Raw genomic sequence first — 27,154 nt, 5'->3', positions numbered from 1 at the left:
GTGGTGAGGAGTGAGGATGGAGTGAGAACGGAGGAGGAGGAGGATGGGAGAAACAGGGGAAGACGAGGCCGAAGGGTCGTCAGGCGGATTTGGGGGACTGCAGCCCTTCAAATACTATTAGGCGCCCCCAAGCTTGGCGATGCTTGGCGATGCGTGATAAAGTGCAGGGATTGGCGATCCTACGGTTGTCATCATGGTCGGATTCGCCAGAAGAGTGCCATGCCATGCTGCTACTGTGGAGTCCGGGGATTGGAGTCGAATCCGGGGTCTCTCCGTCTCCGAATCTATGAACACGAACCCTCAAGCACTACGTCGTATGTCTCACTGCTCTCTACCGAGTAGTGCTGCTTGCTACCTGTTCGCTGAAACATAACTCTGAGCAGCTTCTAGCACCTAATCAGCTGATGGCGTCGATGGAAACCTACGGAGTAAAGCGCATGACTCGGAGACGGAACCAGTTGAACCCATTGTCCACTGCTCAGCCCCAGACTCGCTGCGCCAAGACCAACGATCCCAGCCATGCGCCGTTCCCCGGATCGTCGGCTCACCTCTGCTGCTCCAATCAAGCAGGTGCTTGATTAAATTCAAGCCCAAAATACGCAAATCTGTCCAACATCTCATTCAACTAGAAGGAGGTTCGGTGTGTCGACCGACTCGCATTTCCTCTTGTTGCTCAGCTAGATACAGAGCTAGCTAAGGCTCGCCCGTAAACATACGTGCACTCATATCTATGCAGGTACATACATGTAGGTCTCCGTCCAAGGAAGGACATCGGAAGTTCGGAACCTTCCACCAGCCGGCCCCCAATACCAATTCCATGCCCAAACTCATGGGACAGCCCGACCGCCCCTCTACGGACGAAACTGGGACATGTCGAGCACCCTCATGTGTACATCCCCCATGTCGCCCCCTTCCATCGCCATCAGCGTCTGCCTCATCGGTGCTCCCGCCTGGCCGCCCGGTCCCCGGCCGTAGACTGCCTCGCCAAACATGCGCAGCTGCATTGGGAGCTTTCCATCGCCGTAGTGCTCAACAATGTCGCCCTTCTCGATCTGGCGCCGCAGGTCCTGCCACTGCAACCCGTCCATGCCGAAGCTCTCGCACTCCTTCCGCTTGGAGGCGCTCCACCAGGGAGGCAGCAGGCCGGCCCGGGTAGCAACAAGGTCGAGGAAGCGCTGGAAGCCGGCTAATTCATTGGAGGCTTCCCCGTAGATGGAGTCTTCCTCCACCACACCCTCGAAGATGTAATTATCCTCGAGGCGGAGACGGTAGGTGTCGATGAGCAGGCGGTAGACATCCGTCTCTGGGCGGTCGTGGAGCCAGGTGCCCTGGTCGAGACGTGTGAAGGGCTTGTCGATGGTTCTCTCCAGCCCTTTGTGGGGAGGGTCACTCGGGGCCGAACCACTTGGGGTCGGGCCACTTGAGGCGGCGCCGGTCGGAGTCGTGAAGCTCGAGAGAGCGCCTGCGGAGGAGCTCAAGTTCCCCCCAGCTTGCTGCGGCGCTGGTTCTCCGCCAGCCTGTTTTACGCAGATCTTCTTGTGGAATTTCCAGTCTGCCTTCTGGCAGTCCCGGGAGCAGTACTGCGTGACGCGGCACTTGGCGCAACGCTTCAGGTTCACCTCGGAAGAGGGCTTGTGGCACATGTTGCACGATTCACTCATCTTGAGTTGATTTGTTGCTAGGTGTACTGTGGTGAGTCTGGTGAGTCCAATTCAAGGGCTTCAGGCTTCACGGTAGGAGTAAGTAGTAGACTCAACAAAGTCGGACAGAGTACAGGTGTCTAGTGCGTACGTACCGAGAAGAGAATTCACAACAAAGATGGCCAAGGCTGGAACATGAGTTTAATATCGATAGTTATAGAGCTCCATCTTACCTTCAACGTTAGTGTTACCTGACGTAACCAATGCTAATCTTTGGCGATGGAGAATTTATGTGCTAGATGTTATGTCTTGTTGTTTGTTTTGGAACTCTCCGATTATGTCAAACGAGTAGATGGAAAATCGAAATCAAATAAGCAACGAGTCTGCTTGTACGTTGAAAAACTTCGAATGATCAGCCATTCAGGAATGTTTACACGAAACATCGATATATATTCGAATCCTATTTTTGAGAAGCGGCTCCCTACTGGTAATTTCCTCACGTTGAGAAATTTGGTGTGATTCTCAGATCCATAAACCTCTGGCCAATATTCCGACGAGCTTCGTCTTCTCCTGGTGCCGTGTTTCCCTCGCGGGTCGCAATCAATGTGACAATGATGCGGCTACGATGCCTTTGGAGACTTGAAAAGGGAAAACATGTTTCTCCACCTGTTTGTGTACAGCTAATGAGGATCACCTGCAGCTTGGCAGTAAGACGGTTCTAGAATCCAATGTTTGATGGGGAATTGCATCCATCTTGATAGGAGTTGAATGCTTCTGTTTGTTAATAACCACATTTGGATGCAAGCTGCCATAGGACCCGCGTGTATAGAGCCAACACTCATCTCAAACGACTTGGAGGCGGGACCTACTCTTGAAGCTCCTCAATAAAATTATTTCCGGGATGGGCAGCCCAAGGATGCTAGAGGGATAATACGAGAGTGTCTATAGTTACAAATATGTAACTTGAAAACCACTGTAGATCACCCGATGGCACACCAAATAGAACAAACAAGATGAAAATTGAGCATGGGCCTGTCTATCCGCTGCGCTAACTCCGTGCATTTCACACACGCGTAGATTCATAATGGGAAAATACAAATTATCCGCCTCCGCCCTTCATACGTCAGGAAGGGGGAGGCATCCAGATGAGAAGAAGATTAAACCCTGTAGTCTCTCCCCCTCCTCCTCCTCCTCCTTCTCCACCTCCTATTACCGCTTCGCGTCCTCTTCCCTTAGTCGTCACTCCTGGGAAACCATTAACATCCCCGTCCTCGGACCATTTACAGCATGGCAGCCATCACGGCACCGACACCCAGAGCCGCAGCCACGGGGGCACCGGCCCACTTACCCACGGCCGCACCCGTGGGGACGGGCAGCGTGGGCGCAGGCACAGTACCGGTGAGGGTGGCAGTGGCATTGCTACCGCCGCCGGGGATGACGGCCGTGGTGATGACCCCGGGGGGACCCGTGACGCTCGGCCCGGGGATGACGCAGGTGGTGCAGTCCGGGTTGGGCAGCGGGGCGGGGTGGTCGGCGGTGGGCTGGGGCTTGACGGTGATGACGGGCTTAGAGGGCCCGGTAGGCTTGGCGGAGCAGGCCGGGCGGGTGCAGGTGTGGTGGGGAAGGGTGTAGGTGCCGGTGGTCTCGGGGCAGAAGATGGTGGTCTTGGTGATGATCTCGGTGGTGATGGCGCCGATGGGGCAGTCGGTGACGACAGGGGGGCACGAGGTGATGGTGTAGGTCGAGGTCGAGGTGTAGGTCGAGGTGGTGGGAGGGGGCGTCGGGCGAGCGGTGGTGGTTCCATTGCCGTGGCCACCGGTGGGGGTGCTGGGAGGGGAGGTCGGGCCAGGAGTCGTCGTGATCGGGGACGAGGTGGGCTCATCGGAGGTGACGGGGATAGAGGTAGGCTCGTCGGTGGACACGGGAGGAGGCGTCGAGGTCGGGGGCACCGAAGTAGGGGGCACCGACGTGGGAGTAGCACCACACTCGCCGACGATGGACGGCACGGCGTTGGGGCCGGTGCCAATCTTGACCAGGTTGCTGCCGCAGTCCTCATTGTTGGCAATGTGGATGTTCCGGTTGTCCCAGTCAAACACGACGTAGGCAGCCCTCAGGAAGGTGTCGCCAAGAACGGGGAACTCTGTGATATCAGGTCAGCCAACATGATCTTGTGTTGTCTCCAAATGGGAGCCTGAACTCACCGTCGTCCTCAAAAGCTCCAATATAGCAGTCGCCATCAGGGTACTCAAACACCCAGTCGGCATAGGGCACGTTGATGGTGGTCTCGCCAAAGGTGAAGTCGAGAGTGCCCTCAGTGTCGCGCAGAGAGCAGTCAACCGACCACAGGTTGGAGTCGGTGATGGGCTTGGCAGAGGGGAACGCCTCAATGAGGTCGTTGAAAATGTATCCGGGAAGAGCGCTGAAGGTGTAGCCGCTGTCAAGGAGCACCGGCTGGTCCTCGCCCTCGAAGATGACAATCTCGTCATTGTCCTCGGGGGAGACGGTGAGGCCGTTGAGGTTGACCCAGTAGCTATTCTCTTGTGTCAGATGCTTCTCCATGGTGAATGCAGACACCGCTCAACTACTTACCGGGTAAGGCCGTCGGGAGATTCAGAGGCGGGGATGATGGGCAGCTTCTCGAGGGCACCGGAGTACTTCTTGGTGTCAATGCCGCCAAAGACGACAGAACCTAGTATAATGATTAAAAATCAATTCCCCAAGAGGGCAATAGACCATATATGTCAGCATACCTTCCTCAGCGTCAAGACCGCGGATATCCAGACTGAACGCCCTGCTCTGGATGTAGCCCTGCTGGACAAGAGAGTCGATAACCAGGGGGTACTCGCTGTCCCAGCCGTCGAGATTGGGGCCAGCACCCATGATGCCGACGGGAATGTACTCGCTGTTGAAGGCCATGCCAAAGATCTGCTGGCTGAGCTTCATGGCTGCATCTCCGCGTTAGCGTCCTCAATATCTCTAATCAATGGCATAGTGCGTCACTCACACCCAAGCTTGACATAGTCATAGACATATGCGAACGAGACCCACCCAGCGCCATACTCAATCTCGCCGTTGACGCCCGTGCCAACAGCAGTGCTGCTCTCGTTGAAGAAGCCAAAGCCCCGGCACAGGTCTGGGTCGTACGAGTTGGTGCAGTTGGGGTTCACCCACAGCTCATCGGAGCCGGTGTCGAAGTTGACGCTCACCGTCTGGCCGGGGGTGCCAATGGTGATGTCGATGGTGTAGAAGGATCCCTGGTCCTGCGTCTCCTGGCCGACCTCTGTCTGGCGCTTGGAGAGAGACTTGACCGCCGCGCCGCCCCGGTTGGCCCGGATGGGGAAGCTCAGGGGGCTGCACTCGTACGACGACTCCGAGAGGGCCTGGGCCCCGACGGTCAGGGCCGTCAGGGGGAGAAGAATGGACAGCATGGCGATGAAAAGAGTGACCAATATTGTTTAAAAAAGAGTGACTGAAGCTATCAAGAGCTTCTGACTAGCAAAAAGAGTGATGCCAGTTGGTGATCGTGAGCAACATCAAGACTAGGGGGCATATGGGGTGGCCGAGCCCCAATTCATACTTTATATACTCACCTTCGTAATCCGTATAGCTCGTCAGGAAAAGGCCTCGCGGCTTCTCGGTTAAGCATTTCGGCGGTGCAACAAACGCCCGAACAGGAAGCACTCGGTCCCCCCAAAAGGAGCCTGACAGTGAGGCTGCGCACCCGGGTTCCGAAGGCCGGGCCCCATTAACGGCAGGGCGGTCGAATCGGATTCAAGAGCCAGCACAATGGGGCGCAAAACGGATGTTCCCCAATGTGTGTAAGCTGCATGGGGAAATGAGCAACGGCTGGCAGTTGGACCGCGCTTACCTGCCCCTTGGGTAAGGGGAGATGTTGTCGATCAAGCTCTGTCCAATCTGCGATGAAGTGGTTCAAGTCAGTCTTGGTTCTACATAGTAGGATACGCCAGGACATGGTCGTCACTCTGATCAACCGACCTCAAAAAGACCCTGCTACATATCAAAGATATGCAAAGAACTCGCAGAGTATAGTCCTCTACAGTGGTCCATCCTTCTTCTCCTATGTTTTCGACTGACCGTCTCCCGTTCTAAGAGAACCCCCTCATCGCTTTTCTCGCATTGGGCAGAGCTGAAACTGTTAGACATGGGTGCTGCCCATGAGGTGGCGGTCGTCTCTTGGCGCTCAGGCAGTCTTGACATTGCCGCTAGGAACAGAACGTCTGTGATTGTTGGAAAAGACTGACTCGTGTTTCTCGCATTTGGCGGGGGTTGCCAACTTCAGTCAACGAGGGGCCCATGCATGTACTATGTAGGTGGGATTCAGCCTTACGAATTACGATGATACCACACCACCCTGTTCCGCCTAGTCAGGGGTAAAGTGTCAATGGCCAAGGGGGAAACCAGGCCATTGGTTCCTCCCAAATTCTAATATCATCTGGTGTGGCCATCGGCAACGGCTCTCGCTGTCTGGCAGGGTGGGTTGTGGACAAATGCTACCCTAGACATCGAAGCTATTTTGGTGTGAACGACAACACGGACGGAAGACTCACATTGCTCTGAGAGGCGAGCGGTGGGATGCCAAGCATAAATTTGAGTTCAACGGTATTTCCTCCAATCACAACATCCGGTATGGTGTAGTGGCCAACATTTGACGCTCTCAGTCTTAGGAGTTGAGCTTCGGCTCGGTGCAACTGTGCCGTCAAGCCCTGGGTTCGATTCCCAGTACCGGAGAAAAGTACCATTATTTTTTGTCATTTTTTCGACCTTCCACTCACTTTTTTTTATTCAACTACATACATCAATCTTTCTATCCTAGAGCCTCCGACGCCGAAAACACTTTTTTTTCTTCTGTCTGTGCCCCTGACTGCAGTTACTTACGTAGGTATCCGTATTTAGTATGCATATGAGTAGGTATACCATCATTAACGTGCCATATTTCACCGTTCCCTTGCTCTGCATCATCATAACAAGCTGGGGTGATTGATGACCCTGCCTCAACTGCCATGGACGCGTTGCGATGCCTGCCGGCCCGTGTGACCAAAAATAGAAGCACACGCCACGGCGCCGGCTCATCTCATTTGAATCATCCTTGATCACCATGCAAACTTTTGTTCATGCATGGCTTTGTTGCTGGACCTCGCATGCCCACATCTACAAACGTCGTAGTGCGTCTTCATTACCATGACGGAAGCACCCCAGCGCACACTACCCCTTCTTCGGGGCCAGCTGGGCCTTGAAGATGCCCTTGGCGACGAGGACAACTGCCTGGTCAAGTTGGCGCACCCTGACCAACAGAAACATTTCTGGGCGTCGCTGGACGCCCGAAGGTCCGAAATCGAGGCCATGATATGCTCTCAGCTCGGCGTCGATTGGTGTCGTCTGTCCCATGTGGATGCATGGGCATCGGGGAGTTTCAATGTTGCCATTCCCATTTTACTTTCTAGCAAGAAGAGGGTCTTTCTCCGCCTTCCACTACCATACAAGATTGGCGAGGCATGCTTCCCTGGTAACATAGATGAAAAGCTTAGGACTGAAATAGCCACCTACGCGTGGCTGGAGGAACAATGCCCAGATGTCCCCATTCCTACCCTGCACGCGTTTGCTCTATCTGATGGACTCGTTGTAAGTTTGCTTGGGACATTCTTATTGACCTATAATGTTAACAATAACAGTTCACTCATCCAATCAACACTCCCTCCGTGTCAAGGAAGTTGTGGCAGATACGGCGGTGGATTCTTTCGCTACTTGGCCGTTCAGTCCCAACGCATTACGTCCGCCGCGGGCTTCACAACCCCTTGGAGTCGGGATATCTTATCCTCGGTGAGGCAAAGGGCGATCCCCTTGCCCAGTCGTGGCTAAAGCACCAGAAGGATGCATCCTATCGGCAACGACTGTTTCGTGACCTTGCACGCATAACAATATCGATGAACCGGACGTCTCTGCCACGGATTGGGTCGTGGACATTTCACTCAAATGGCTGCATCACTCTCTCCAATCGGCCTCTTGATCTGCATCTCCAGATGCTGGAAAACGAAGGAATTCCTTCCGGGATCCCACGACACCGCACGTACACCTCGGTCGAGCCTTACCTGTCAGATCTCCTCTCTTTTCAAGACAACAAGATTCTTCATCAACCCAATGGGGTGCAAGATGAAGCTGACGGCCAAGGTCAGCTTGCTGCTCTGACGGCATTGCGGGCCGTCACGCATAAATTCATCCGCCCTGAATATCGCGACGGTCCCTTTTTTCTCTCTCTCACTGACCTCCACCAGTCAAACATTTTCGTCGACGAGCACTGGAACATCGAGACGATTATCGACCTCGAATGGGCGTACTCTAAGCCGGTAGAAATGCAGGTTCCACCATTTTGGCTAACCTCACGAGCTGTGGATCAATTTGAAGATGCGCACGCCATCTCTGAATACGAGTCTATCCTCCAGGAGTTCCTAGCCATCCATGCAGAAGAGGAAAAGAAGCGCAACGGGGCCGCGCGTTATGCGCCGATCCAACGCCAGGTATGGAGGACCGGGGGCTTCTGGTACTTTTACGCCGTCACTGTACCCAAGGGCATGTACAACTTGTTCGGGAAACACATCCAGCCGCTATTCAACGAGGGGAATGCGACGTTGAGCGTTTTTGACAAGGTCTTTTTCTCATATTGGGGGATTGGCGCCTCCAAGACCATTCAAGCAAAGCTTAAGGACAAGGAGGATTATGATGCGAAGGTTCGCGAAGCGTTTGGTTGCACGACTGCCGATATTGTTAATAAGAGCGATAAAGAGCCGGCTGAGAGCGATGAAAAGTAGGACTAGACAGCCACCCATTTATAGTCTCGTTAATCTTTACCCCAATAGACTTACCCATATCCACCCATTGGACTCATACGTATTCTTCCTGTTGTTTATCGGCACTTTGCCATTATCTGTCCCCGGATGTATAGTAACGAGATCAGTCTGTTCTTCTAGCGATGCTATGGACCTACAATGGCCACTCTCATTCCGTACACCTACACATCTGCCAATAACTGGGCTTCAACATGTCGACTACCTCCCTCACTCGGCGTAAAACACCAACGCCCTCACCTCAATGCTCTCCCTCAACTCCTCGATCCCCTCCGTGCCGGGATCTACAAACGCCGAGTGCGGCACCCTGATCCCATCCTCGCTGTCAAAGCACTTGATGAGGATCACCTCCTCGGGCGTCAGCTGGCTCTTGTAGTACCACCTCTGCCCCTCGTTGTACCGCAGCGTCAGCGTCTCCCCCTTGCGGTTCGGGTAGATGAGCGGCACGCCCACGAGGTCCTCTTCGCGCACCGACGACGAGTCGGCCACGGCCAGCGGGTCGCGCCGGATCGTCCTGATGGGCCGCCACACGTTGATGATCTGGAAGTGCGACTGCGAGAGGCGCTCGGCGTCGTCAGGCAGGTGGTGCTGCACGCGGGAGCGGGACGCCTCGGCGGACTGGTCGATGTGCACGCGCTGGACGGGGCCGCGCAGGGCCACCGCGTTGGGGCGTGACTGGGCATCGGGGTCGCTGCGGCGGATGGTGTGGTCGAAGATGAAGATGCGCTTGGCGCCGGTGCTGAATGGGGGGCAAGGGGTGGGTGTGAGCGGAAGGGCAATACGTAATACGGGCACTGCAGTGCTACATCTGGTCGGGTGGGGTGGTGGTGAAGTACTCACGCATCCTTGAGAAGCTGCTCCGTCTCTGGGTAGTAGACGCTCTTGATGTGCTCCTCGTCCGAAAAGTCCTTCTCCTGGGAGACGTGCGGGTAGATCTGGAAGCCCTGCTTGTCGATGCTGAACTCGTCCTCCCTGCCTCTAATGTCGCCAATGGTCACGTTGTGCGTGACGACGGGGCGGTAGTAAGACTTTGGATCGTCCACGTAGCTGGGTGCAGGAGGAGAGCCGTCCTCGTTGTCCTTGTGGAAATGGAGCTCGGCGGTGACATCCTTGCGAGTGGGAGGGGCGCCCTGGATGGAGAGACCCTCGGTGAGTGCGGATGTCTGGGTGGTGGTGGTGGCAGACATGGCTTCTTGCAATATGGTTGCTTGCAATGGATCAAGTTAGGCTTCGATGGGGAAGTTCAAAATATAATGTGACCTTGGTAGAGCTTGAGACATCATGAGGTCACGACCCGGGCGCTGAGTGATTGTCTCTTATATACATGTACTTACTACCCGTCGGTGAGCACGCCATCCCATGCTACCATCCAATACAGCAGCGGATTGATAATCAATGATTGCATTTCCCCGCATGGCATAGGATTTTTCTTGGTGGATTACACACAGACATAGATCAGGTGTGACGATCGCGTACTCAATTGATTTCAAATACGGTCGGGTGCCATGTTGGGCCGAGAAATGTCTCCGAGCGGGCGGACTTGGAACTCCGCAAGGTCAGGTCCACCACCACACGAGCATCATGCTAATGCTAAATGCATCCATATTATCCCGTCTAGGCAGTTAATTCTCCGAGCCTTGATTCCTGGCAATGACCCTGGTATTCTTCTATGGCGACAAACTTTCTACCTCTATCTCCGATGCTCCATGATCGGCTGCGTATGCTGAGGGGAATGGGATGACTGTCACTCCCCCTGTTACAAGTGGACATGCACCAGTCTTGTAACAGATGTGCCGTCGTCGAGGACCTCCGCCACTTCCTCCAACCGATATCCCCGCCAGCGGGGAATGAGAACAGTCCAGATATACCAGTATAAAACCGCTGCTACCATACTAAGGCCCAACTGTTAGCACAAGGTTGCGGGGGTGTCAAATCTCACGGTCCCAACTTACATGCTGACACCTACAATCGCATATGTGGCATAGAACAATCCGTTGTCAGGCTTCTCCGCCGGAGGAACAAATGGCGCGGCCAATAACGCAAAACTGAGGGCAATCTTGACAAAGACGGCCGGAAGCCAGGCCTTGAACGGCCGTTTGAGATCTGGTTTCTTGATGCGCAGCCATACAAGGCCGGATGCTATCAGTAGCCCGATGATCTGGGCTGGGTACTGCTCCAGCTCGAGGATGAACGAGTAGACCGTCTCGGACGGTGGCAGGACAATGACGAGGAAACTCGGGATGAAATGTACGATGAAGCCACCGATGGGCGAGCCAAACGGTTTCGTAGTGGACAGGACCTCTGAAAAGGGGAGAAAGCCTTGCCGGGCGATCTCTTGCTTGACACGTGCCTGGCATAGTTGAATATGGTTAGTACTGACACCCCAAATACTGCAAGTTGCAACTAAAGCTGTTTGAGGACTCACCATGGCAAATGCAACCACGAGGACGTTGCCGGCCACAGAAATAGCAACGGCCAAGGGCAACACTCTCCTCCCAATGCTGACTCCAAACACCCTCTCAAAGAAGAGGGCCGCAATGAGCTCCCCGCTGCCCCGTATCTCGTCGACAGGCACCACGAGCAGATACGCAACGTTGACCAGAAAGTACATGCCACAGGCCGTTGCCAGGGCCGTCAGGCTAACAGACCGGACAGTCCGCACAGGATCCCTGACCTCGTTGAGGACATTGTTCGCATTGTCCAGCCCCGCGTACGAGTAGAACACCTTGAAGAGCGACGTCGACACGATGCCCCAGTTCCACACGCTGCCCTCCCACAGGTTCCCCCAGGCCAGCTGGTCCCTGGCGCCCGGGAACGACTGCGGCCGCAGGAGGATGGCGTACATGCCCGACAGGATCATGAACACCACCAGCGCGATCTTGGCCCAGCCCATCCCGTCCTGCAGCCTGACACCCGCCCGGGGGAACACGACGTGCAGGACCGTGATGCCCGACAGCAGCGCCACCGCCACGCCCTTCTTCAGCAGCGCGCCGCCGTTCTCCTCCCAGCCCAGGGCGAAGAGCACGTAGCGGCTGAAGACGACGCAGTTGCTGGCTGTGAAGCCCAGCAGCACCGCGTACACGGCGATCATGGTGCTGGCCAGGAACCGCGGGCGGCGGTACACGAACTCGAGGTAGACCTTGTCGCCGCCGCTGCGGGGCAGCATGGACGCGAACTCGAGGCTGACGACCAGGCCGCAGGCGGCGACGACGGCGCCGACCAGCCACAGCAGCAGGGCCAGGCCGGGGGAGTGCACGGCGGTGAGGATGGTGCCTGGCGTGGCGAAGATGCCGCTGCCGATGACGCGCGAGATGACGAGGATGAAGGACGAGGACCAGGTGAGGTTGCGGCCCAGGGGGGACGTCTCCGGCAGGGGGGCGTCTGAGGGGGTTCGGTGTGGGAGGAGAGACTCGGAGGTTATGTCTTCTTCGGAGGCTGGTGTTATGGATGAGTACTTGGACCTTAGTGAGGCGTCGTCTGAGGATGATGGGGAGCCGCGCCGGAGGAGAGGGCTGCCCTCGGATGAGCTGGGGGATGCCATGGCTGGGTCATGTCAGAGGGGACGGATGGAGTGATGGTTGACAAGATGGAAGCAGAGCTGTATTACGGGCAGTCCTAGTTATCAATGCCATTCTGGACGAGGTAGCAGCCAGTCAACATGGCGATAACGTGCCCAATGTCAGCATTATCGAAGCTGCCAGGGACCCCGACAAGGGACCTCTTGTCCAATCGCCATGGCGCCATTGCGAATGGGCATGGCGGGCGATGAGACAATGCATTGTGCGGTCGCACGCCATCGCTTTATAAGCCACCATTCCTCCCGTGCTCCGCAAGTCCGTCTAGCAGCCCCAACTGCCAGCTGCTTCGTGTGACTTTTGACCTTGGAATGCCTTGGCCTCTTATATATACGATAAAATGGGCATTTCAACCCCTCCCCCGAACCCAGTTTTCAAGCCGCTCAAGCCGAGTTTCGTCTGCACCGCTGCACCGCTGCCCCACGGGGTGGCACGGGACGGGACGGGACGGACGGCATCTGTTGTTGGTTCGCCTCCGGGTTCCCGTCCTCCGCCCTCCGGTCCAGTCGGCTGAACGTGCCTGGGTTTGGGAACATCACTCGTCTCAACCTGGACACCATCTCTATTCATCCATTCATGGAGAGCGGACATGGGCATATCCCGCCCGTTTCGGGGCCGCGTCACCCTACCAAACCACCAAGTAGGGATGGCTAGGTGCGTATGATTCGTTGCCGTTGAAGCTTGCAACCAACACCAGCGCCAAAGCTAATCCTGATTAGAACTCGTGCCAAACTCGCCCAGTCGGCTCGGTCAGGGACCACAGCTTCGCGGCCCAGATCTGTGGTGCATCGGCATTTCCCGATTGGGCATTCGCTACTCGGAGCCGGGGGACGGGATCCTGGGGCTACCTCCGGGGTCCCATCACCGGGGGTCTCCCATGGCGACTCCGAAATCACCTCGTCGACACACCGAGCATATCAGAGGCGTCTCTTCCCCAGACTGATCATCCTGGATCAGCTTTGCACGTCTGGAATTTGCTTTTCGCTGCCGTATCTTTGACCCCCATCACGCTTTGCATTGAGACAAGGGGCTTGAGCGACAGTCTTGACTGGCGTCGTTGGTCGACGCCAAGGAGATCGGTTCCCCGATTTCCTCTTGGGGCATCTCCGCATGGACCTCCTCTACGCTCTTCCGTTGAGACAGTCATGGGGCTCGACCGAGCCTGGCAACGTGGTTATAATGCCAACATCTTGTGGCCCTTTCATGTGTCAGTTTGCTGCCATCTGTTGAATACTGTCAGCAGCAAAAGCCATCTCTGTTCCTTCATCGTCGCCCCTTTAACTGTCAAACTCCCATCACAATGGCCATCCCCCTAGGCATCACCAGCTTCCCGTCCTACGGAAAACACATCCCCTACGGCGCCTGCAGCGCCCAGGACACAAAACCAACCGCCCTCGTCGACCAGCTGCTGGGCCGCCAGCTCCGTCCCACGCCGCGGCATCTCTCCCGCGCCGTCTATATCCCCTACCACGGCAACAACACGACCCATCTCCCGCTGTACAACGTCACCGAGGGCTACGACGCCGCCGTCGGGGATGCTCCCATCGGCGGGTGCGAGTTCAAGACGCGCCTGTGCCTGATGAGGAAGCCCACGCGGAACACGGTGGATGTCGACGTTGGGTTCCTGGTCAATGTCAATGTCCAGGGGAGCTTCGTGACGGTGCAGGAGAGGTGCCTCGGGTTCGGGCAAGAAGCGTACATGTATGTCATCTAGGTCATGCAGCTTCACAAGGGGGGGACATTTACTAAAAGATACCTATCTAGGTCCATCCCACAGGATCCCGAGGACGACAGTTCCATCTCCACGCCCGACAAGAATCACACATACTCCCTCACCACATCCTACCCCCTCCCAGCCAAGGCCGTCAAGAACACCATAGTCGAGTACCCCTATTTTCCCCTGCACTCGCAGACCGAGACGGAGCTCCGCAGCTTCGAGTGGCAGATCCACCCCGTCGAGCACGGCGGCCTCTGCTACACCCTCGTCGACATGAGACTCCTCGCCAAGACGGGAACCGCGGAAGACGCCGCCGTTCGGGCCATCTACCATCATGCTGGCATGGAGCAGGACCTGCCGCAGCGGTACAGCGAGGGGATCCTGCTGCTGCCGGGGGGGCGGGATGCTGTGGATGATGCCGTCGTTGTGGCCAGTCTGTTTGGTCTCTTGCGCAGAGTTAGAAGTCGGAAGCCAGCGCAGCTTCCAAAGAGGTCGAGGCTGGGCAGGCTGGGCAAGATGATCGGCAGGTCTGTTTTATCGCTGAAGGGGTGTAAGTAAAAGTGGAGGGACGGACGGACCGGGTATGAATTCACGACGTATTACGGAGTATTACCATCAGCAACACATGCGGAAAATACATTAATATCCCACATGCTTGTATCTTTACATCAACCCTTACTCTCCGACTGGATTGAGATCATCGTGTTTGCAGTCCTCCCCGCCATGGCCCGCGTCTCGTCATCGAGCTCCTCCTGGTGAGACAGATGCGCCAGCATGCGATGCCAGTACGTCCACCGCGCATCAGTGACGAACGTGTTATTCCCCCAGGGCAGCTCTCCCCTCCACCTCGCATTCAGCGGGATATCTTCACCTCTAAGCCCTTTATCCAGCTCCGGCCTCTCCTCGCGCAACCGGCGCTCATACATGACCCTCCCTGCGATGAACATCCATATGCTTAACACGGTGATATAGTGAGCCATGGCCTCCGGCATGGGGAGTGGGCATCTCGGATCCGGCTCCCTCGACTCAAAGGCGGACACAAACGTCCACCCAGCCCCGAAGCCATGCATCTCACATATCCCACTGACCGTCAGCCGCGCCATGAAGGCATTCAAATTGAGCCACACCCGCCTCTCCAAGGGCGTCCACCCAGACGCACAACCGGGGGTTTCGTTGCACACCTCGGCCATCGTCATGCTCAGCATGTGCAGCTCGCTCCACAGCTTCCCACTCTGCCACGTCCACACGCTCCGCAGGGCGGGGGTCACGCGCTCCGGGAGCGGCGGGTCGGGCCTCGCTTTGAGCGCCTGCACGAACCGCAGCAGCTTGTCCTGCTGGGCCGCGTCGGTCCAGGGGATGCGCTTCGCGGCGTGGACCAGGCCCAGCCACATGTTCCAGAGGAGATCGCCCGTCGTTTGCAGGGCGGCTGCCTCCTCGCCCGGGTGGGGGATGTCCTCCTGAGGCCCGTACCGCCGGAGGGCTTCCTCGGGAGAGTAGACCTTGCGCTGGGACCGGGCGATGCGCTCGGCGTTCCAGGCGCCCATGCCGTGGTCGCCGGTTGAGTAGGCCTCGTCGATGGGGCCGGCGAGGCTGTCGACGGCCTGGGAGAGGGAGATGCGGTCGGCGAGGTAGGCGTCTAGGACGGTGTTCTCGGCAGAGAACCAGTGGCGGAGCTCGGCGAGGGCGTCAATTTTTGCCACCTCATCCATGGAGTCGTCATTGTTGATCTGTTCGGCCTTCTGGTCCAGCTCTATTCTAGCGGCGCGCCTCCTCGCCTCTACCGTTGATGGGAGGGGGGCCTCCATGTCTATCGTGTATGGCGCTGGCGGGTGCTGTCGAGGTCTTGGAGGGCATCTGTAAATTGACGTACGTGCCCTCTTTAAATACTGGCAACAGGTTTTTAACTAGCCCATAGTCGACGCCGCCATGTGGCCTGTTGAATGTTTGCGGTGTTGCACAGCCCATAGATCGTCGCTTCATCGCCACGGGCCCACGATCGTTGATGGGCCCGCAATTGCCGAATGAGTCTCACCGAAGACACTAGTAGAGACGAAGATCCTTGTCTCTCGAAGATGGCATGTATCAGCGCTGTGTTGTTTTAATAATAGCTTTGGGGTATCTAGATCATCAATTGGCTCCGCCATTGCGCCTTGCCATTGACCAAACCGGCCGTTCCCATGCCGCCGTAAACGCATTTCTATCCCCTCCAATTGTCCTTAACTATAGGAATAGATGGCTTGAGCATCATTTGAGCTTCGGTGTTTTTGTCTTCTCGCCATTATCCCGTGGTTGTGTAATTCGGAATGGCACGCTCCTCATCTGTCGCCGCGATTGATACGCCTTTGCCACCCACCGTATTAGCCACCTACCCACAAAAGCCAGCTCATTCATGCCAGACATACCTTTTTGTAGGCACAAATCACCACCAGGACCACCAGGGTGAAGCCAGCCAGCACAATAGCCAGCAGAGAGACCCCCGCCAGCAGACCGCATACCCAGCTCCCCACGCGGTGCCGGCAGATGGACGAGGAGCCGTGCCCGCCATCCCCGGCATCTCTGGAGGAGGAGGAGTCGGCCCAGAAGATGGGGAGGACGCGGGAGCTGGACCAGATGGTCTGCGGGTTTTTGAGGGCGCTGGCCATGTACTCGGGGGCGTCGGTGAAGAAGGACAGCAGGGTCGTCGTCTTTGACCCTGGCGACTGGCTTAGTGATTGCCGGTCGATGGGCATGGCGAGGGCCCCGGAGGCGAGGCACAGCAGTGGCAATAGTAGTGGATTCCGCATGGCGTCGTGGAGGATTGGGGCTGTTGACTGGGTGGGCCGGAGGATGTCGACGGTGGAGAGGCAACCCCGGCGTATTTATCAGTGTGTTTGGGGATCTGGTCGTCGGTGCTGCGCCTCGAGGCTGTGCCGGCACGTCGTGCCGCAAAGTCGAATGTTGATTCCGTGGACGATGCAGGCAGTGATGTCGCTTCCACGCGATGCCCAGTACATGTATATTGTATTAACAGAGCCCAGATTAGCTCCGTCTCGTGAGGTTGGCCGTTGAGCGTTGAGCGTCAATGTCGGTTGCAGATGGGCCTAGGTTGTAGTCCTCGAGATATAAGAACCCCATGGCCAGGCCCACAACTCCCATGAGCAAACAACGACCGTGATGGCGCAATGGCCCATTGGCGACCTGGCGCGGGGCCAGAGTCACATTGATGCAATCTCGTGCCGATCAACCGGGCGTCAGACCCTCCCATCTTCCACCTCATGGCCGACACAAGCTCTTGGGTTTGACGGGAGCTCAGACCCGGACCGGCGGTACAAAGATTCATCCCTCGCAGCATGGCCCTTGGCAACGTATCAAACATCGGACCCAGCAGCCAAGACGGCATGGAATATCAATGGCGATTGATCTTGGACTGCCGACTCCAAATGGATGCGCCCGCCCCCACACGGCCCGCGGTGGGGACGTGGAGGAGACGAGTGGCCAGAGGCGCCGAGACAGATGTTGAGGATACGGATACTCCCTACTTAAGGGGGCCAGCGCCGAGCTCTCTGTTTATCACTTCTAGAGGGCCTAAATTTAGTTGGAGCCCGATTTAGCTACATCTGCCCTCTACTTACCATCCATCTATTATTGTGGCTTTGCTAGCCGCATAGGCGCCCACGCTATTCCCCGCTACTTTAAATACTGTTATCAAGGATCATGCGGCACCTCCAGGCTCTCATGTAGGGACTCAGGATGTGGAGATGACTTCATAGCCCCCCGAGAGGTCCAGGCGTGTAATAAGAGCTGGGCCAAAGGCTGGTGAAGAACGTGCCCAACTTGAATTCCATCATACCGCAGATGACATGGGAATTGCGAACCTACCCCGCTCATCATTCTGCCTTTTATGGTTCGCATATCAGCCAGATTGGCCGCTGGCACCCCGCACCCGGGCACCCGGGCACCCCCCCTCATCTAGGTGAACCAAAGAGATCCTCCAACCAACGCAGGAGCATATTCTATCCTAGAGACGTGTGGAAGGGTTATCATTGCAGATGACTGCAGCAGCCAATAGCTACAGCAGATGGCTTCGGTGTTGGGTCCTGCCGTTCCACCAATATTGCGATCCTACCACTGGGTGGGAGTCGAGGCCCGCGAGGAGCGATGTAGGCGTCTCGGTTCCGCCTGCGGTCATGTCTGCCTTGCGTCTGTGGTGGATGGAGCAGCATCATGGAAGAGATTCTACAGGCTGGAGAATCCAGATAGCAAGTCAATCGACGTCGGCGCGACTCGTGGCGTTCTGTAAGTGGTTCGTTACAACCTGGAATCCAACGATGGAGGCAGCCTGGTCCGGGCAGGTTCAGCATGTGAACGTTGATATTGATGTCTCTGTACAGGTTGTTCATTACCCCTCTTCTACGTCGAGTGTCGGAGTATATATAGTATATATATATATGCCCCATAAACCCTCATCCCTTCACCGGATCTTATAACTGTGTTTATTCTTCATTCATCAGAATCGAGGGATACAAAGACTTTTTACATCTGTTCTATTGCCCTTCGACACCGACATGGCGGACCCCAACAACAATGCCGCTAAGCTCGCGAAACTGGAGGGCGATTGGCAGAAACTGGATGATGAGATCAGTAAATTAAGAGAAGAATGTGACCAATTTTCGAGTCAAGAGTATGAGGAAGAACAGAAACTGTGGAAACTACGAGAGGAACGTGACAAAAAACAACAGGAAGATCATGTCTTCAAGTATGGATCATGGGATTCCGAGGAACCCCGGGGTAAACTGGAAAGGAAAGCGCAACAACTGAGGGAACGAATTGAAGAGCAAGAATACGATGATAGATCTAACAATATTGGGGACAATAGAAGGGTTGAGATTATGAGGGTATGACTCTGTTTTACCCCTTCTTCTTCTTTTCATGGAATCGAAACTAATAGCTTGGTGGGCAGATGGAAGAGCGCCTGTTACCCGCGCAGCTCGAAATGCTGGATATGAAGTCCGATCTCATACAGAAAGAACTGGATATACTGGATTCAAAATTATTGCTACACGACAAGAAAATGGAAGCGGCAAGAGAACGGAACTGGTATTCAATGCAAAGACATGACTTTTTATACCAAGAGCGAGATGAACTTCGGGCTCAAATGGATAAACTATTAGGATAGGTGGACTATTGCGGCTTATACCGTCATATCACGTGAGACAGGGATATGGGGGAAATTCCTTATCAGGATCACCCTCTTGCCTTCCATTAGTTGGTCCGTGGTTGGCAGAGAAGCGTGTTTTAGCTATCATTCTTAACGTCAATATACAAAGATCGAATCACCTCAAAAGTGTACTCCCGACTCTAAATCACAACCTCCCCACCCACCATGGCCCGCGGTAATGCTGTAGGGCAGAACAGGGGAATACAGAGGCCCGCTCATAATTCATGCGCCCATTCACCATTCATTGTAACTATTGGATGTGGTATGATTTAGCCCGTTGGCTGTCACCAAATCACCCTACATGAATCATAATGGGGTGGCCCGAGGAGACTCCAAGAATAGCATGAGCCCCCATTGGCCAGGATAGCCTTCTCGGGCTGGTCCAGTCGTATCTCGTGTGCATATTCCTAGGGATTGTACTGAGTTGCTACATGTAAATATATCGCATATTCATTCGACATGATTTTCCGTCCCACAATAAACACCCACACTCATGCAGCCTACAGTCCATTCAGCTCGCGCTGAGCCTGAATGACCTCGCCCTTGGAGACAAAGTCCAGCTGCCACCGACGTCAGCCCTGCAATCCCCTTCCACAGCAGACACAAATACAGAGGGATAGGACACTCACCATGACCACGTTGGGGTTCCGGCCGTGCTTGTCGACGCAAATGTCCGTCTGCCGGCGGATGTTGGCCACCGAGTTGGTGTCGGCGGCGTCGATCTGGTCGGGGAGGAGGATGCTGCCAAGCTTCTTGTTGAGGTTGTGGTTGGCAAAGATCATGCGGTTGTCGACGGGCGTGTCGGGCGATGGGCGGTCGACGTCGCAGTTGAAGAAGTTGTCGTCGGTCGGGCTGAAGGGCGTCTCGACGTAGTGGTCGAACTGGGGGATGATGTACGGCACCTTGCCCAGGTCGGCGTTATAGTCTACGCTCGAACGTCAGTCAGGGGAGCCCTCCTCCATCAACGTCCATGGGAGTCAGAAAGAATACCCATAAACACAATCAGGCGCTTCCCCGAGTCAATCAGCTCCCCCAGCGTCGGCCAGTCGCCCAGCCCCAGACTGCCCCCCGGCGCAAACACCATGTCGACCGCGCCCGCCTCCTCAAACACGGGCTTGAACTCCTCAATCAGGATATTGTCGTCGCCATTTCCCACCAGCAGCGTCACCACCTCGCGCGGGTGGTTGTCTAGCCACGTCTTGAGCGACACGACAATCTCGGAGAAGGCACCGACGTTGAGCAGCGCGCAGTCCGTGTGGCACTGCCGGATCTCGCCGTCCTTGATGTGCACCTGCGTCGTGAAATACCGCATTCCCATGTCCATGCCCGCCTCCGGGTACTCGAACTGGTTGTGCGAGGGGCCTCTGCCCACAAACGCCGCGTTGTGCGACGCCGCAAAGGTGATGTCGCTGTACTTGCGGCCGCACAGCTCGGTGAAGCCGTTGCAGGCGTCCTGTGCGAAGGCGCCTGCTGCCGCCAGGGCGAGGGCCAGGCTGAGCTTGTGGATCATCTTTCTTGAGCCTGTGTTATTCAAAGAGTAGAATCCCGGGTCGAGTCGGGCTACGTAGAGAAGTGTACCAGAGCGATGGCAGTTCTTGTAAGTCGGGGAGTGGGCCTTTTTATCATCGCGGGCAACGTTCCTCCAGGGACCATGCCGACCATTCCTCCCGGCAGACGCGCCGAGCCCCTTCTGACAACGGCAAGTGATTTTCCCATTCCATCCCGTGATGGACCGGCCGGGAGTTGGAGATGAGACACAGGAGGATCGACCTGCCTGTTCGGGTGCAGCAAAGACCCCCAAGGTATCTGGCCCCGCGTCGCCCACGCCGAATCGTGGGGCATCTGCCAGGGACAGGTGCCCATTGCCGAATGCCATCAAGTTGGGAATAAGGGTCCAGACGGTCAGACAGAGCGATCCCGTCATGGGTAAGCTGTGTCGTGGTCGTGGGGCGGTGGGACAATTTGCCCCGTGGGTGGCGCGCAACATCACACTGTTGGCCTCGACGTCTTACAAGCGTTACTTGTTGGAAGAGTGCAACCTAGGCAAAGTAATTTACAGTCAAGCGCCCAGGCCCTTATGACCCAAAATAGACCCCAAGTTCCTAATACTGGCTTGTTCGGATCCTCCTGGTACTACCTTGTGTATAGTACAAATACCCATTGATATGCATGCCAGAAGAGATGCACCAGCATGGCCCCTGTGTCGAATCCTACGCCAAGGTCCATCAATCAAGGCGGCCAGACGGGGGACGGAGTGCACGACGGCATGGGGTCCCGGTCGATTGCCTAAATGGGACTTCATGTCCGAATATGTATAAATCAGGGTACTATTTAACGGTGGTCCATTTGGCGTGTAGCATCAGATGTGGCCGGAACTCATTTGGTAATATAACCTAGGTCTCTTAACTAGGGCTGAAAGTATATATATATATATATAATGGTTTAAACACTCTCGGACTCGCATGTCCCCTTGGCCAACCCAGATGTCGAAGTCGACAAATACCAGGTAATAGAGACATGCTAGGCACCAATCACTGTGCTCTTTGTACATGTAAGGTCGACTCTTCAGTACAGACAACGTGAATCACCAAACTCGGGTACATGCGGCTCCGCATGTTATTCACATGTTCGGGCATCATAGCACCAGCCAGCAAAAAGACCCCGCATACAAGCCGACATTCCGCGACGGTCAAGTGTGTTGTTTCCCCAGCCAAGCAGGGAATCACTCCTGTTGGCCAGTTCAGTTCCGATGCAACGTGCAATCTTGACCTAGATGCCTCTCGATTTGCGGGGCTCATGTATGATGTCGGTGGATGGATGTTAGCTGCGGGGGGCGCCGGAGAATATGATGAGCCCTTGGGATACGTTCCGCCTCCACTTCGAGGTTTCGTCCCGTTGTCCTGGAGGCTGAATCATAGAATGTACGGCGGTACATGGATCTCATGTCGTTGTGGTGAGAGGGCTACGTGAATCTTCCATGTTGCCCCGGCCAGAGATATTGAATATCAGATGCCTGCACAATGGACTTTGAGCCTACGGCCCAATGCCACTATCGATATCCAGAATCGGACCGACTTTGGGCCTCGCGAGATTCATAATGAGATCCAAGCACGGCTGCAAATACTCCGCCAATGTGGAGGCCCAAGAGACACCCCATGATACGCAGATGAGCCGTTGGTTGCTGCCCTGTACCCCTCATCGCATCGGCCATCGTGTGGTACATGTTACCAAAGCCCAAGCATCCCGAATCGCGGGGTCATGTCATGTTCATTATTATGTAGACTCGAACTAAAGTACGGATATAAATATCCCATTATGTGGGATGTGAGCGCCCACAAACGAACACCCTCACGAGCCATTCTCACACATAAACCTACATAGCCTCGATGAGATTCACACTATTCCTCGCCCTCGGCGCCACAGCCGCAGCAGCAAACCAGCACTCCTATCTGACATGGCTCGCCGACACCTTCATCGACAAAGGGGTCAAGTCCGACTTTGGATACCAAGACGCCGTCCTGTACCTGGGATTCCAGAAGGCGTACGAGCTGACGAGCGATGAAAGGTACTTTGACTGGTACAAGAACCAGATCGACGGCGACGTCGTCCTCGAGGACGGCAGCATCAACAAGTGGAACTACTCGCGCTACGTGCTCGACGAGTACCGCATGGGCAACAACTACCTGTACCTGTACGAGCAGACGGGCGAGGACAAGTACCGGTCTGCGGCTGGCGTCGTCCGCCACATGCTCAACGTGTACCCGCGGTCCCCCTCCGGCGCCTTCTGGTAGGTCCATCCATCCCCCACCAGACTATTATGCCCCAAATCGACGCCCAGTACATATCTGACCCAACCTACAAATACCAGGCACCAGCAGTTCTTCCCCAACCAAATGTGGCTCGACGGCCTCTACATGGCCGAGACCTTCTACGCGCGCTGGACGCACCACTTCGACCGCCTCAACGTCACGGCGTGGGACGACATCCTCCGCCAGTACAGCCTCATCGAGACGCACGCGCACCACCCGGACGGCTCGGGCCTGCTCGTGCACGGCTGGGCGGACGGGTACGCGCCCTGGGCCGACCCTGCCACGGGCCGCGCGCCGCACGTGTGGGGGCGGGCCGTCGGGTGGTACTTCATGTCGCTGGTGGAGGTGCTGGGGTATTTTCCCCTGTGGCACCCGGGGTACTGGAGGCTGCTCCGGGCGTACACGTCGCTGGCGCGCGCGGTGAAGGCGGCGCGGGACCGAGAGACGGGGAGCTGGTGGCAGGTGATGGAGGAGGAGAACCGGGCGCGGGAGGGCAACTTTGTGGAGGCGAGCGCGTCGGCCATGTTCACGTGGGGGATGTTCCGCGGGGTGAGGCTGGGCCTGCTGAGCGGCCGGGAGTTTCTGGGGACGGCGAGGGATGCGTATGGGAGTCTGGTGGACAACTTTGTGTCGGTGGGGGAGGATGGGGGGTTGGTGTATGAGGGCACGGTGGATGAGTGTAACCTCGCCAATGGGGATGTCAACTGGGACGTGAGTGTTCTTTACCGCTCAAGGATGGAAACATCAATTCTGACAGCTTCTAGTATTACACCAGTCGTCCGATTGTGTCAAATCACCAGAATGGCTGCGGGCCGTTTATGTTGGCGTCGTATGAGTGGGAAACGTGGGCAAGAGATGCATAGGACAGATGATGAGGCATCGGCCTGGAATGGAATTATATTGAAGTTTATCAACAAATTCTGGTCACATTTATGAAGCTCAATTTAAAACATGATGGGCACCGGAGTCGAATGTTGGTGGCAGACACTCATCTCCGTCTAACAAAGATCACTGCTTACACGTATCGAGGGCATATACCCATGATAGCTACCCTTATGAGGCAGGTGAAATTATTTCACGGCTCCCATAGCATCTTCATGGCTAATTGATAGTGTGGCATAGATGACTCGGACTGGCTGCGACGAGTTGGGGTCCAAGGGGTGCCTGTCCATCCACACTAACACCATCTGGATATCAACGTGCTGCATCGCCATGGAGAAGTGCAATCGCCAAGCTATCAATTTGCTTGTCACACATCCCTTCGCCCTTCTGGATAAGTAGTCCTGATTTTGTCCCACAGAATGCTCTGGCGCATCTATGGCCGGGGTGGACGTCTGGTCGTCAGTTAAGCACAACCTGGAAGGCAAACATGTACGGCCAAGCGAACCACATGGTCAGCACTGCCTTGGATGAGCTGCCTGGCTGTCAGCCTTGGACGTCACGGCATGTATAAATAGGGGCTCTCCCCTCCAATGCTCCTGGTTCCCCCCTCTCGACATCGACATCCAATGCTCACTTCACTGTCTTCTCAATCCCGTCCTCCCTTCCCCTTCTTCCCATTCAGCACACTGCGCCACCCCGGACTTCAAGGCCACCAGACCAACTCGGCATCCAAGACCGGACAGACAACCGCCATGGACTCCGTCGCCAAGGTCGACTACAATGTCCGCAACCTCTCTACACGCTCCGTGACGCTCTTCCCTACGCGCGCCCAGGTCTTCCGCGACATCAAGGACGTTCCCCTGCACCCGGGCACCAACGAGATCTCCATCCTGGGCCTGTCCCCCACCGTCGACGAGGACTCGATCAAGGTCGAGGGCAGCGGCTCGGCCATCATCTCCAACATTGCCGTCGAGCCCCTGCCCAACAGGGACATCTTTGAGGAGGTCTACCCAGACTCGGATGACGACAAGCTGTCTGGTGATGAGTCCTCCGACGACAGCCATGAGATTGAGCTGCCCGACAGCCCGGAGCTCACCGCCGCCAAGTCACGATCCGTCGAGCTGGGCGAGCAGCTGAAGGCCGCGCAGGAGCAAATCTCCAGCGCCAACAGGCGCCTCCAGTCCCTGGACGACTTCTCCAAGACCCTCGACGCCAAGCACGGCGTGCCCATCGGCGAGAGCATGGACGCCTACGCCAACGCCCGCGCCGCCATCTTCGCCGACCGCATCGAAGGCGAGCGCCGTGAGCGCGGCCTGCAACCACTCCTCCGCACCGCCCGCGACGATCTGGGGCGCCTGCACAAGCTCCACCGCCGCGAGACGGACAGCGCCAACAGGGAGCGCAAGCGCGCGCTCGTGGCCAGGACCAAGGCCAAGATCAAGGAGGCGCGGCGCGAGGAGGAGCGGCTGGCCGAGAAGGAGCGCGTGCGCAAGGAGAGGCGCAAGTTCTGGCCCCGGTACTGCTACGCGGTGCGCATCACGCTCGAGGCCGCCGGGGCGTACACGCCACAGTCGTCGCGGCGGAACTCGGTGTCCAGCGACGTTGACGTGGCTACTACTGCTACTACTACTACTACTACTACTACTACGGTGGAGGAGAGCAGTGCCACTCCTACCCAGGCTACTGCTGCTGCTTCTACTGCTGCTGTTAACGAAGATGGTGTCGGGTTGAAATGCAATCTGGTGCTGTCGTACGTGACCAGCGCGGCGTCGTGGGCGCCCAGCTACGACCTCCAGCTGTCGACGACGAGCGGCACGGGCACGCTGTGCTTCGACGCGCAGCTGACCAACACGACGTCAGAGACGTGGGACAAGTGCCGTGTCACGCTGTCCACATCGCAGGCCACGTCTTCCAGCCTGAGCGACACGGCCCCCGTCCTGGCGCCGTGGCCCATCAAGCTCGACGCGCACGCGCCAGAGAACTCGCTGCTGTACTCGGTGCAGGAGAGGAGCTACAGGGCCAGCCTCAAGAACAAGCAGTCGGCTACGGCGGCCGGCAAGCCACGCTCCGAGATGTTTGGCGTCGACGCCGCGGAGAACAAGACGCACTCGCTTCAGGACTATCAGTTACAGCTGATGCTGCTGGAGCAGCAGAACAAGAAGAGGCTGATGATTCCCCGGGAGGAGCAGGAGCAGCAGGGACCGTGGAACGCCACGAAGAAGAATGTCAAGACCAAGGCCAAGACCAATCCCTTTGCGCATGACATGTTTGGGGAAGATGGGAGCCAGCCTGGACAGTACCAGCAGCAGCAGGCACCGCCGGGGGTCGTAGTAGGGTCGCAGGGGGCAGCGAGGGGGGCCGTGGTAGGGTCGCAGGGGGCACCGAGGGGGCCCGTAGTAGGGACGCAACAGGGGGGGGCACCGAGGGGGATGTCGGTGGCGATGCAGCAGATGCATCAGCAGCAGGCGCTCCAGCAGATGCATCAGCAGATGCATCAGCAGCAGATGCAGTCGATGAACATGGCCAACGCTCCCCCATTCGACCCCTTCGGCTCCAACCCAGCCCCAGCCCCAGCCATCCAAGGGTCTCCGCAGCCATCACCCCCCATCGCCATGTCCATCGCAGACCTCGATGATGACTCCGACACCAACACCCAGCAGCAGCAGCAGCAGCTCGACTTCCAGGAGTCCCTCGTCGAGGAGACGGGCTTCACCACGTCCTACGACCTCCCCGGGACCAAGACCCTGACCCCCAGCTCCAGCTCCTCCAAGCAGCGCATCGCGCGCGTGCACTTCCCCAGCGTCGTCTTCAGCCACGCCGTCGTCGCCAAGTGCGAGCCCGCCGCCCACCTCAGCGCCAAGCTGCAGAACACGAGCCGCCTGACGCTGCTCCGCGGACCCGCCGGCGTGACGCTGGACGGGAGCTTCGCGGGGCGCACGACCCTGCCCCGTTGCGGCGCCGGGGGCGGCGAGTCGGTGAGCCTGAGCCTGGGCGTCGACCCGGCCGTGAGGGTCGTGTACGCGCCGCCCGAGGTGCGGAGGGTGGCGGCGGCCGGGTTCTTCGCCAAGGAGGACGTCAGGGTGTACACGCGGGTGGTGCGGCTGGAGAACACGCGGGCGTCCAACACGAGGCACACCAAGCTGCTGGTGCGCGACCAGGTGCCCGTCTCGCGCGACGAGAAGCTGCGCGTGGAGCTGCTGCGGCCGGAGGGGCTGGTGGCGGGCGGCGAGAGCAGGGCTGCGGGCGAGGCCGGGAGGGATAGGGATAGGGATGGCTGGGGCACGGCGCAGGCCAGTCTGCACAAGGATGGCGAGGTCAACTGGCTGGTGGCTCTGAGGCCGGGGAGGAGTGTGAAGCTGGTGCTGGAGTATCAGGTGTCGATGCCCGTGGGGGACCAGGCAGTCCAGGCCACGGCTTAGTTGTTTATATCTTTTGAGCTCCTCAGAGCGTTGGACGGCAGTTGCAGTTGTTAGA

General features: G+C 56.9%; 10 protein-coding genes and 1 non-coding gene across 11 annotated transcripts; 5 read left to right on the top strand and 6 right to left on the bottom strand.

The window, feature by feature from the left end:
- Positions 1-851: 851 nt before the first annotated feature.
- Positions 852-1,661, bottom strand: ACO1O0_000095 (zinc finger MYND domain-containing protein; the record flags this gene model as incomplete). Its single annotated transcript, XM_083189599.1, has 1 exon — positions 852-1,661. The coding sequence occupies one exon, from the start codon at positions 1,659-1,661 to the stop codon at positions 852-854; it is 810 nt and encodes a 269-aa protein (XP_083053458.1).
- Positions 1,662-2,920: 1,259 nt separating this feature from the next.
- ACO1O0_000094 (aspartic peptidase domain-containing protein) lies at positions 2,921-5,068 on the bottom strand (the record flags this gene model as incomplete). Its single annotated transcript, XM_083189598.1, has 5 exons — positions 2,921-3,780; positions 3,842-4,170; positions 4,230-4,329; positions 4,391-4,585; positions 4,645-5,068. The coding sequence occupies 5 exons, from the start codon at positions 5,066-5,068 to the stop codon at positions 2,921-2,923; spliced, it is 1,908 nt and encodes a 635-aa protein (XP_083053457.1).
- A 1,213-nt stretch (positions 5,069-6,281) lies between these two features.
- ACO1O0_000093 lies at positions 6,282-6,389 on the top strand. The gene has a single exon. It is a non-coding gene; the product is annotated as a tRNA-Glu (tRNA).
- Positions 6,390-6,839: 450 nt separating this feature from the next.
- ACO1O0_000092 (uncharacterized protein) lies at positions 6,840-8,464 on the top strand (the record flags this gene model as incomplete). Its single annotated transcript, XM_083189597.1, has 2 exons — positions 6,840-7,280; positions 7,331-8,464. The coding sequence occupies 2 exons, from the start codon at positions 6,840-6,842 to the stop codon at positions 8,462-8,464; spliced, it is 1,575 nt and encodes a 524-aa protein (XP_083053456.1).
- Positions 8,465-8,710: 246 nt separating this feature from the next.
- Positions 8,711-9,687, bottom strand: ACO1O0_000091 (uncharacterized protein; the record flags this gene model as incomplete). The annotated part of the gene is made up of 2 exons (XM_083189596.1): positions 8,711-9,239; positions 9,341-9,687. 2 exons carry the CDS (start codon positions 9,685-9,687, stop codon positions 8,711-8,713), a joined length of 876 nt encoding a protein of 291 aa, XP_083053455.1.
- A 761-nt stretch (positions 9,688-10,448) lies between these two features.
- Positions 10,449-12,041, bottom strand: MUP3 (amino acid permease-domain-containing protein; the record flags this gene model as incomplete). The annotated part of the gene is made up of 2 exons (XM_083189595.1): positions 10,449-10,850; positions 10,926-12,041. The coding sequence occupies 2 exons, from the start codon at positions 12,039-12,041 to the stop codon at positions 10,449-10,451; spliced, it is 1,518 nt and encodes a 505-aa protein (XP_083053454.1).
- A 1,334-nt stretch (positions 12,042-13,375) lies between these two features.
- Positions 13,376-14,350, top strand: ACO1O0_000089 (uncharacterized protein; the record flags this gene model as incomplete). Its single annotated transcript, XM_083189594.1, has 2 exons — positions 13,376-13,776; positions 13,840-14,350. The coding sequence occupies 2 exons, from the start codon at positions 13,376-13,378 to the stop codon at positions 14,348-14,350; spliced, it is 912 nt and encodes a 303-aa protein (XP_083053453.1).
- Positions 14,351-14,460: 110 nt separating this feature from the next.
- ACO1O0_000088 (DUF3632 domain-containing protein) lies at positions 14,461-16,521 on the bottom strand (the record flags this gene model as incomplete). The annotated part of the gene is made up of 2 exons (XM_083189593.1): positions 14,461-15,624; positions 16,195-16,521. The coding sequence occupies 2 exons, from the start codon at positions 16,519-16,521 to the stop codon at positions 14,461-14,463; spliced, it is 1,491 nt and encodes a 496-aa protein (XP_083053452.1).
- A 2,968-nt stretch (positions 16,522-19,489) lies between these two features.
- Positions 19,490-20,499, bottom strand: ACO1O0_000087 (PLC-like phosphodiesterase; the record flags this gene model as incomplete). The annotated part of the gene is made up of 3 exons (XM_083189592.1): positions 19,490-19,549; positions 19,619-19,914; positions 19,980-20,499. The coding sequence occupies 3 exons, from the start codon at positions 20,497-20,499 to the stop codon at positions 19,490-19,492; spliced, it is 876 nt and encodes a 291-aa protein (XP_083053451.1).
- Positions 20,500-22,375: 1,876 nt separating this feature from the next.
- Positions 22,376-23,633, top strand: ACO1O0_000086 (glycoside hydrolase family 88/105 protein; the record flags this gene model as incomplete). Its single annotated transcript, XM_083189591.1, has 3 exons — positions 22,376-22,776; positions 22,858-23,509; positions 23,556-23,633. 3 exons carry the CDS (start codon positions 22,376-22,378, stop codon positions 23,631-23,633), a joined length of 1,131 nt encoding a protein of 376 aa, XP_083053450.1.
- Positions 23,634-24,270: 637 nt separating this feature from the next.
- On the top strand, positions 24,271-27,099 carry ACO1O0_000085 (uncharacterized protein; the record flags this gene model as incomplete). Its single annotated transcript, XM_083189590.1, has 2 exons — positions 24,271-24,279; positions 24,397-27,099. 2 exons carry the CDS (start codon positions 24,271-24,273, stop codon positions 27,097-27,099), a joined length of 2,712 nt encoding a protein of 903 aa, XP_083053449.1.
- Between the last annotated feature and the right edge of the window lie 55 nt (positions 27,100-27,154).

The sequence above is a fragment of the Amphichorda felina genome (assembly GCF_050947745.1).
Source record: "Amphichorda felina strain 45539 chromosome Unknown scaffold_1, whole genome shotgun sequence".
NCBI classification, from domain to species: Eukaryota; Fungi; Ascomycota; class Sordariomycetes; order Hypocreales; family Bionectriaceae; genus Amphichorda; species Amphichorda felina.
Note: the sequence above shows the minus strand (reverse complement) of the source record. Positions and strands in the feature narration are given on the sequence as shown.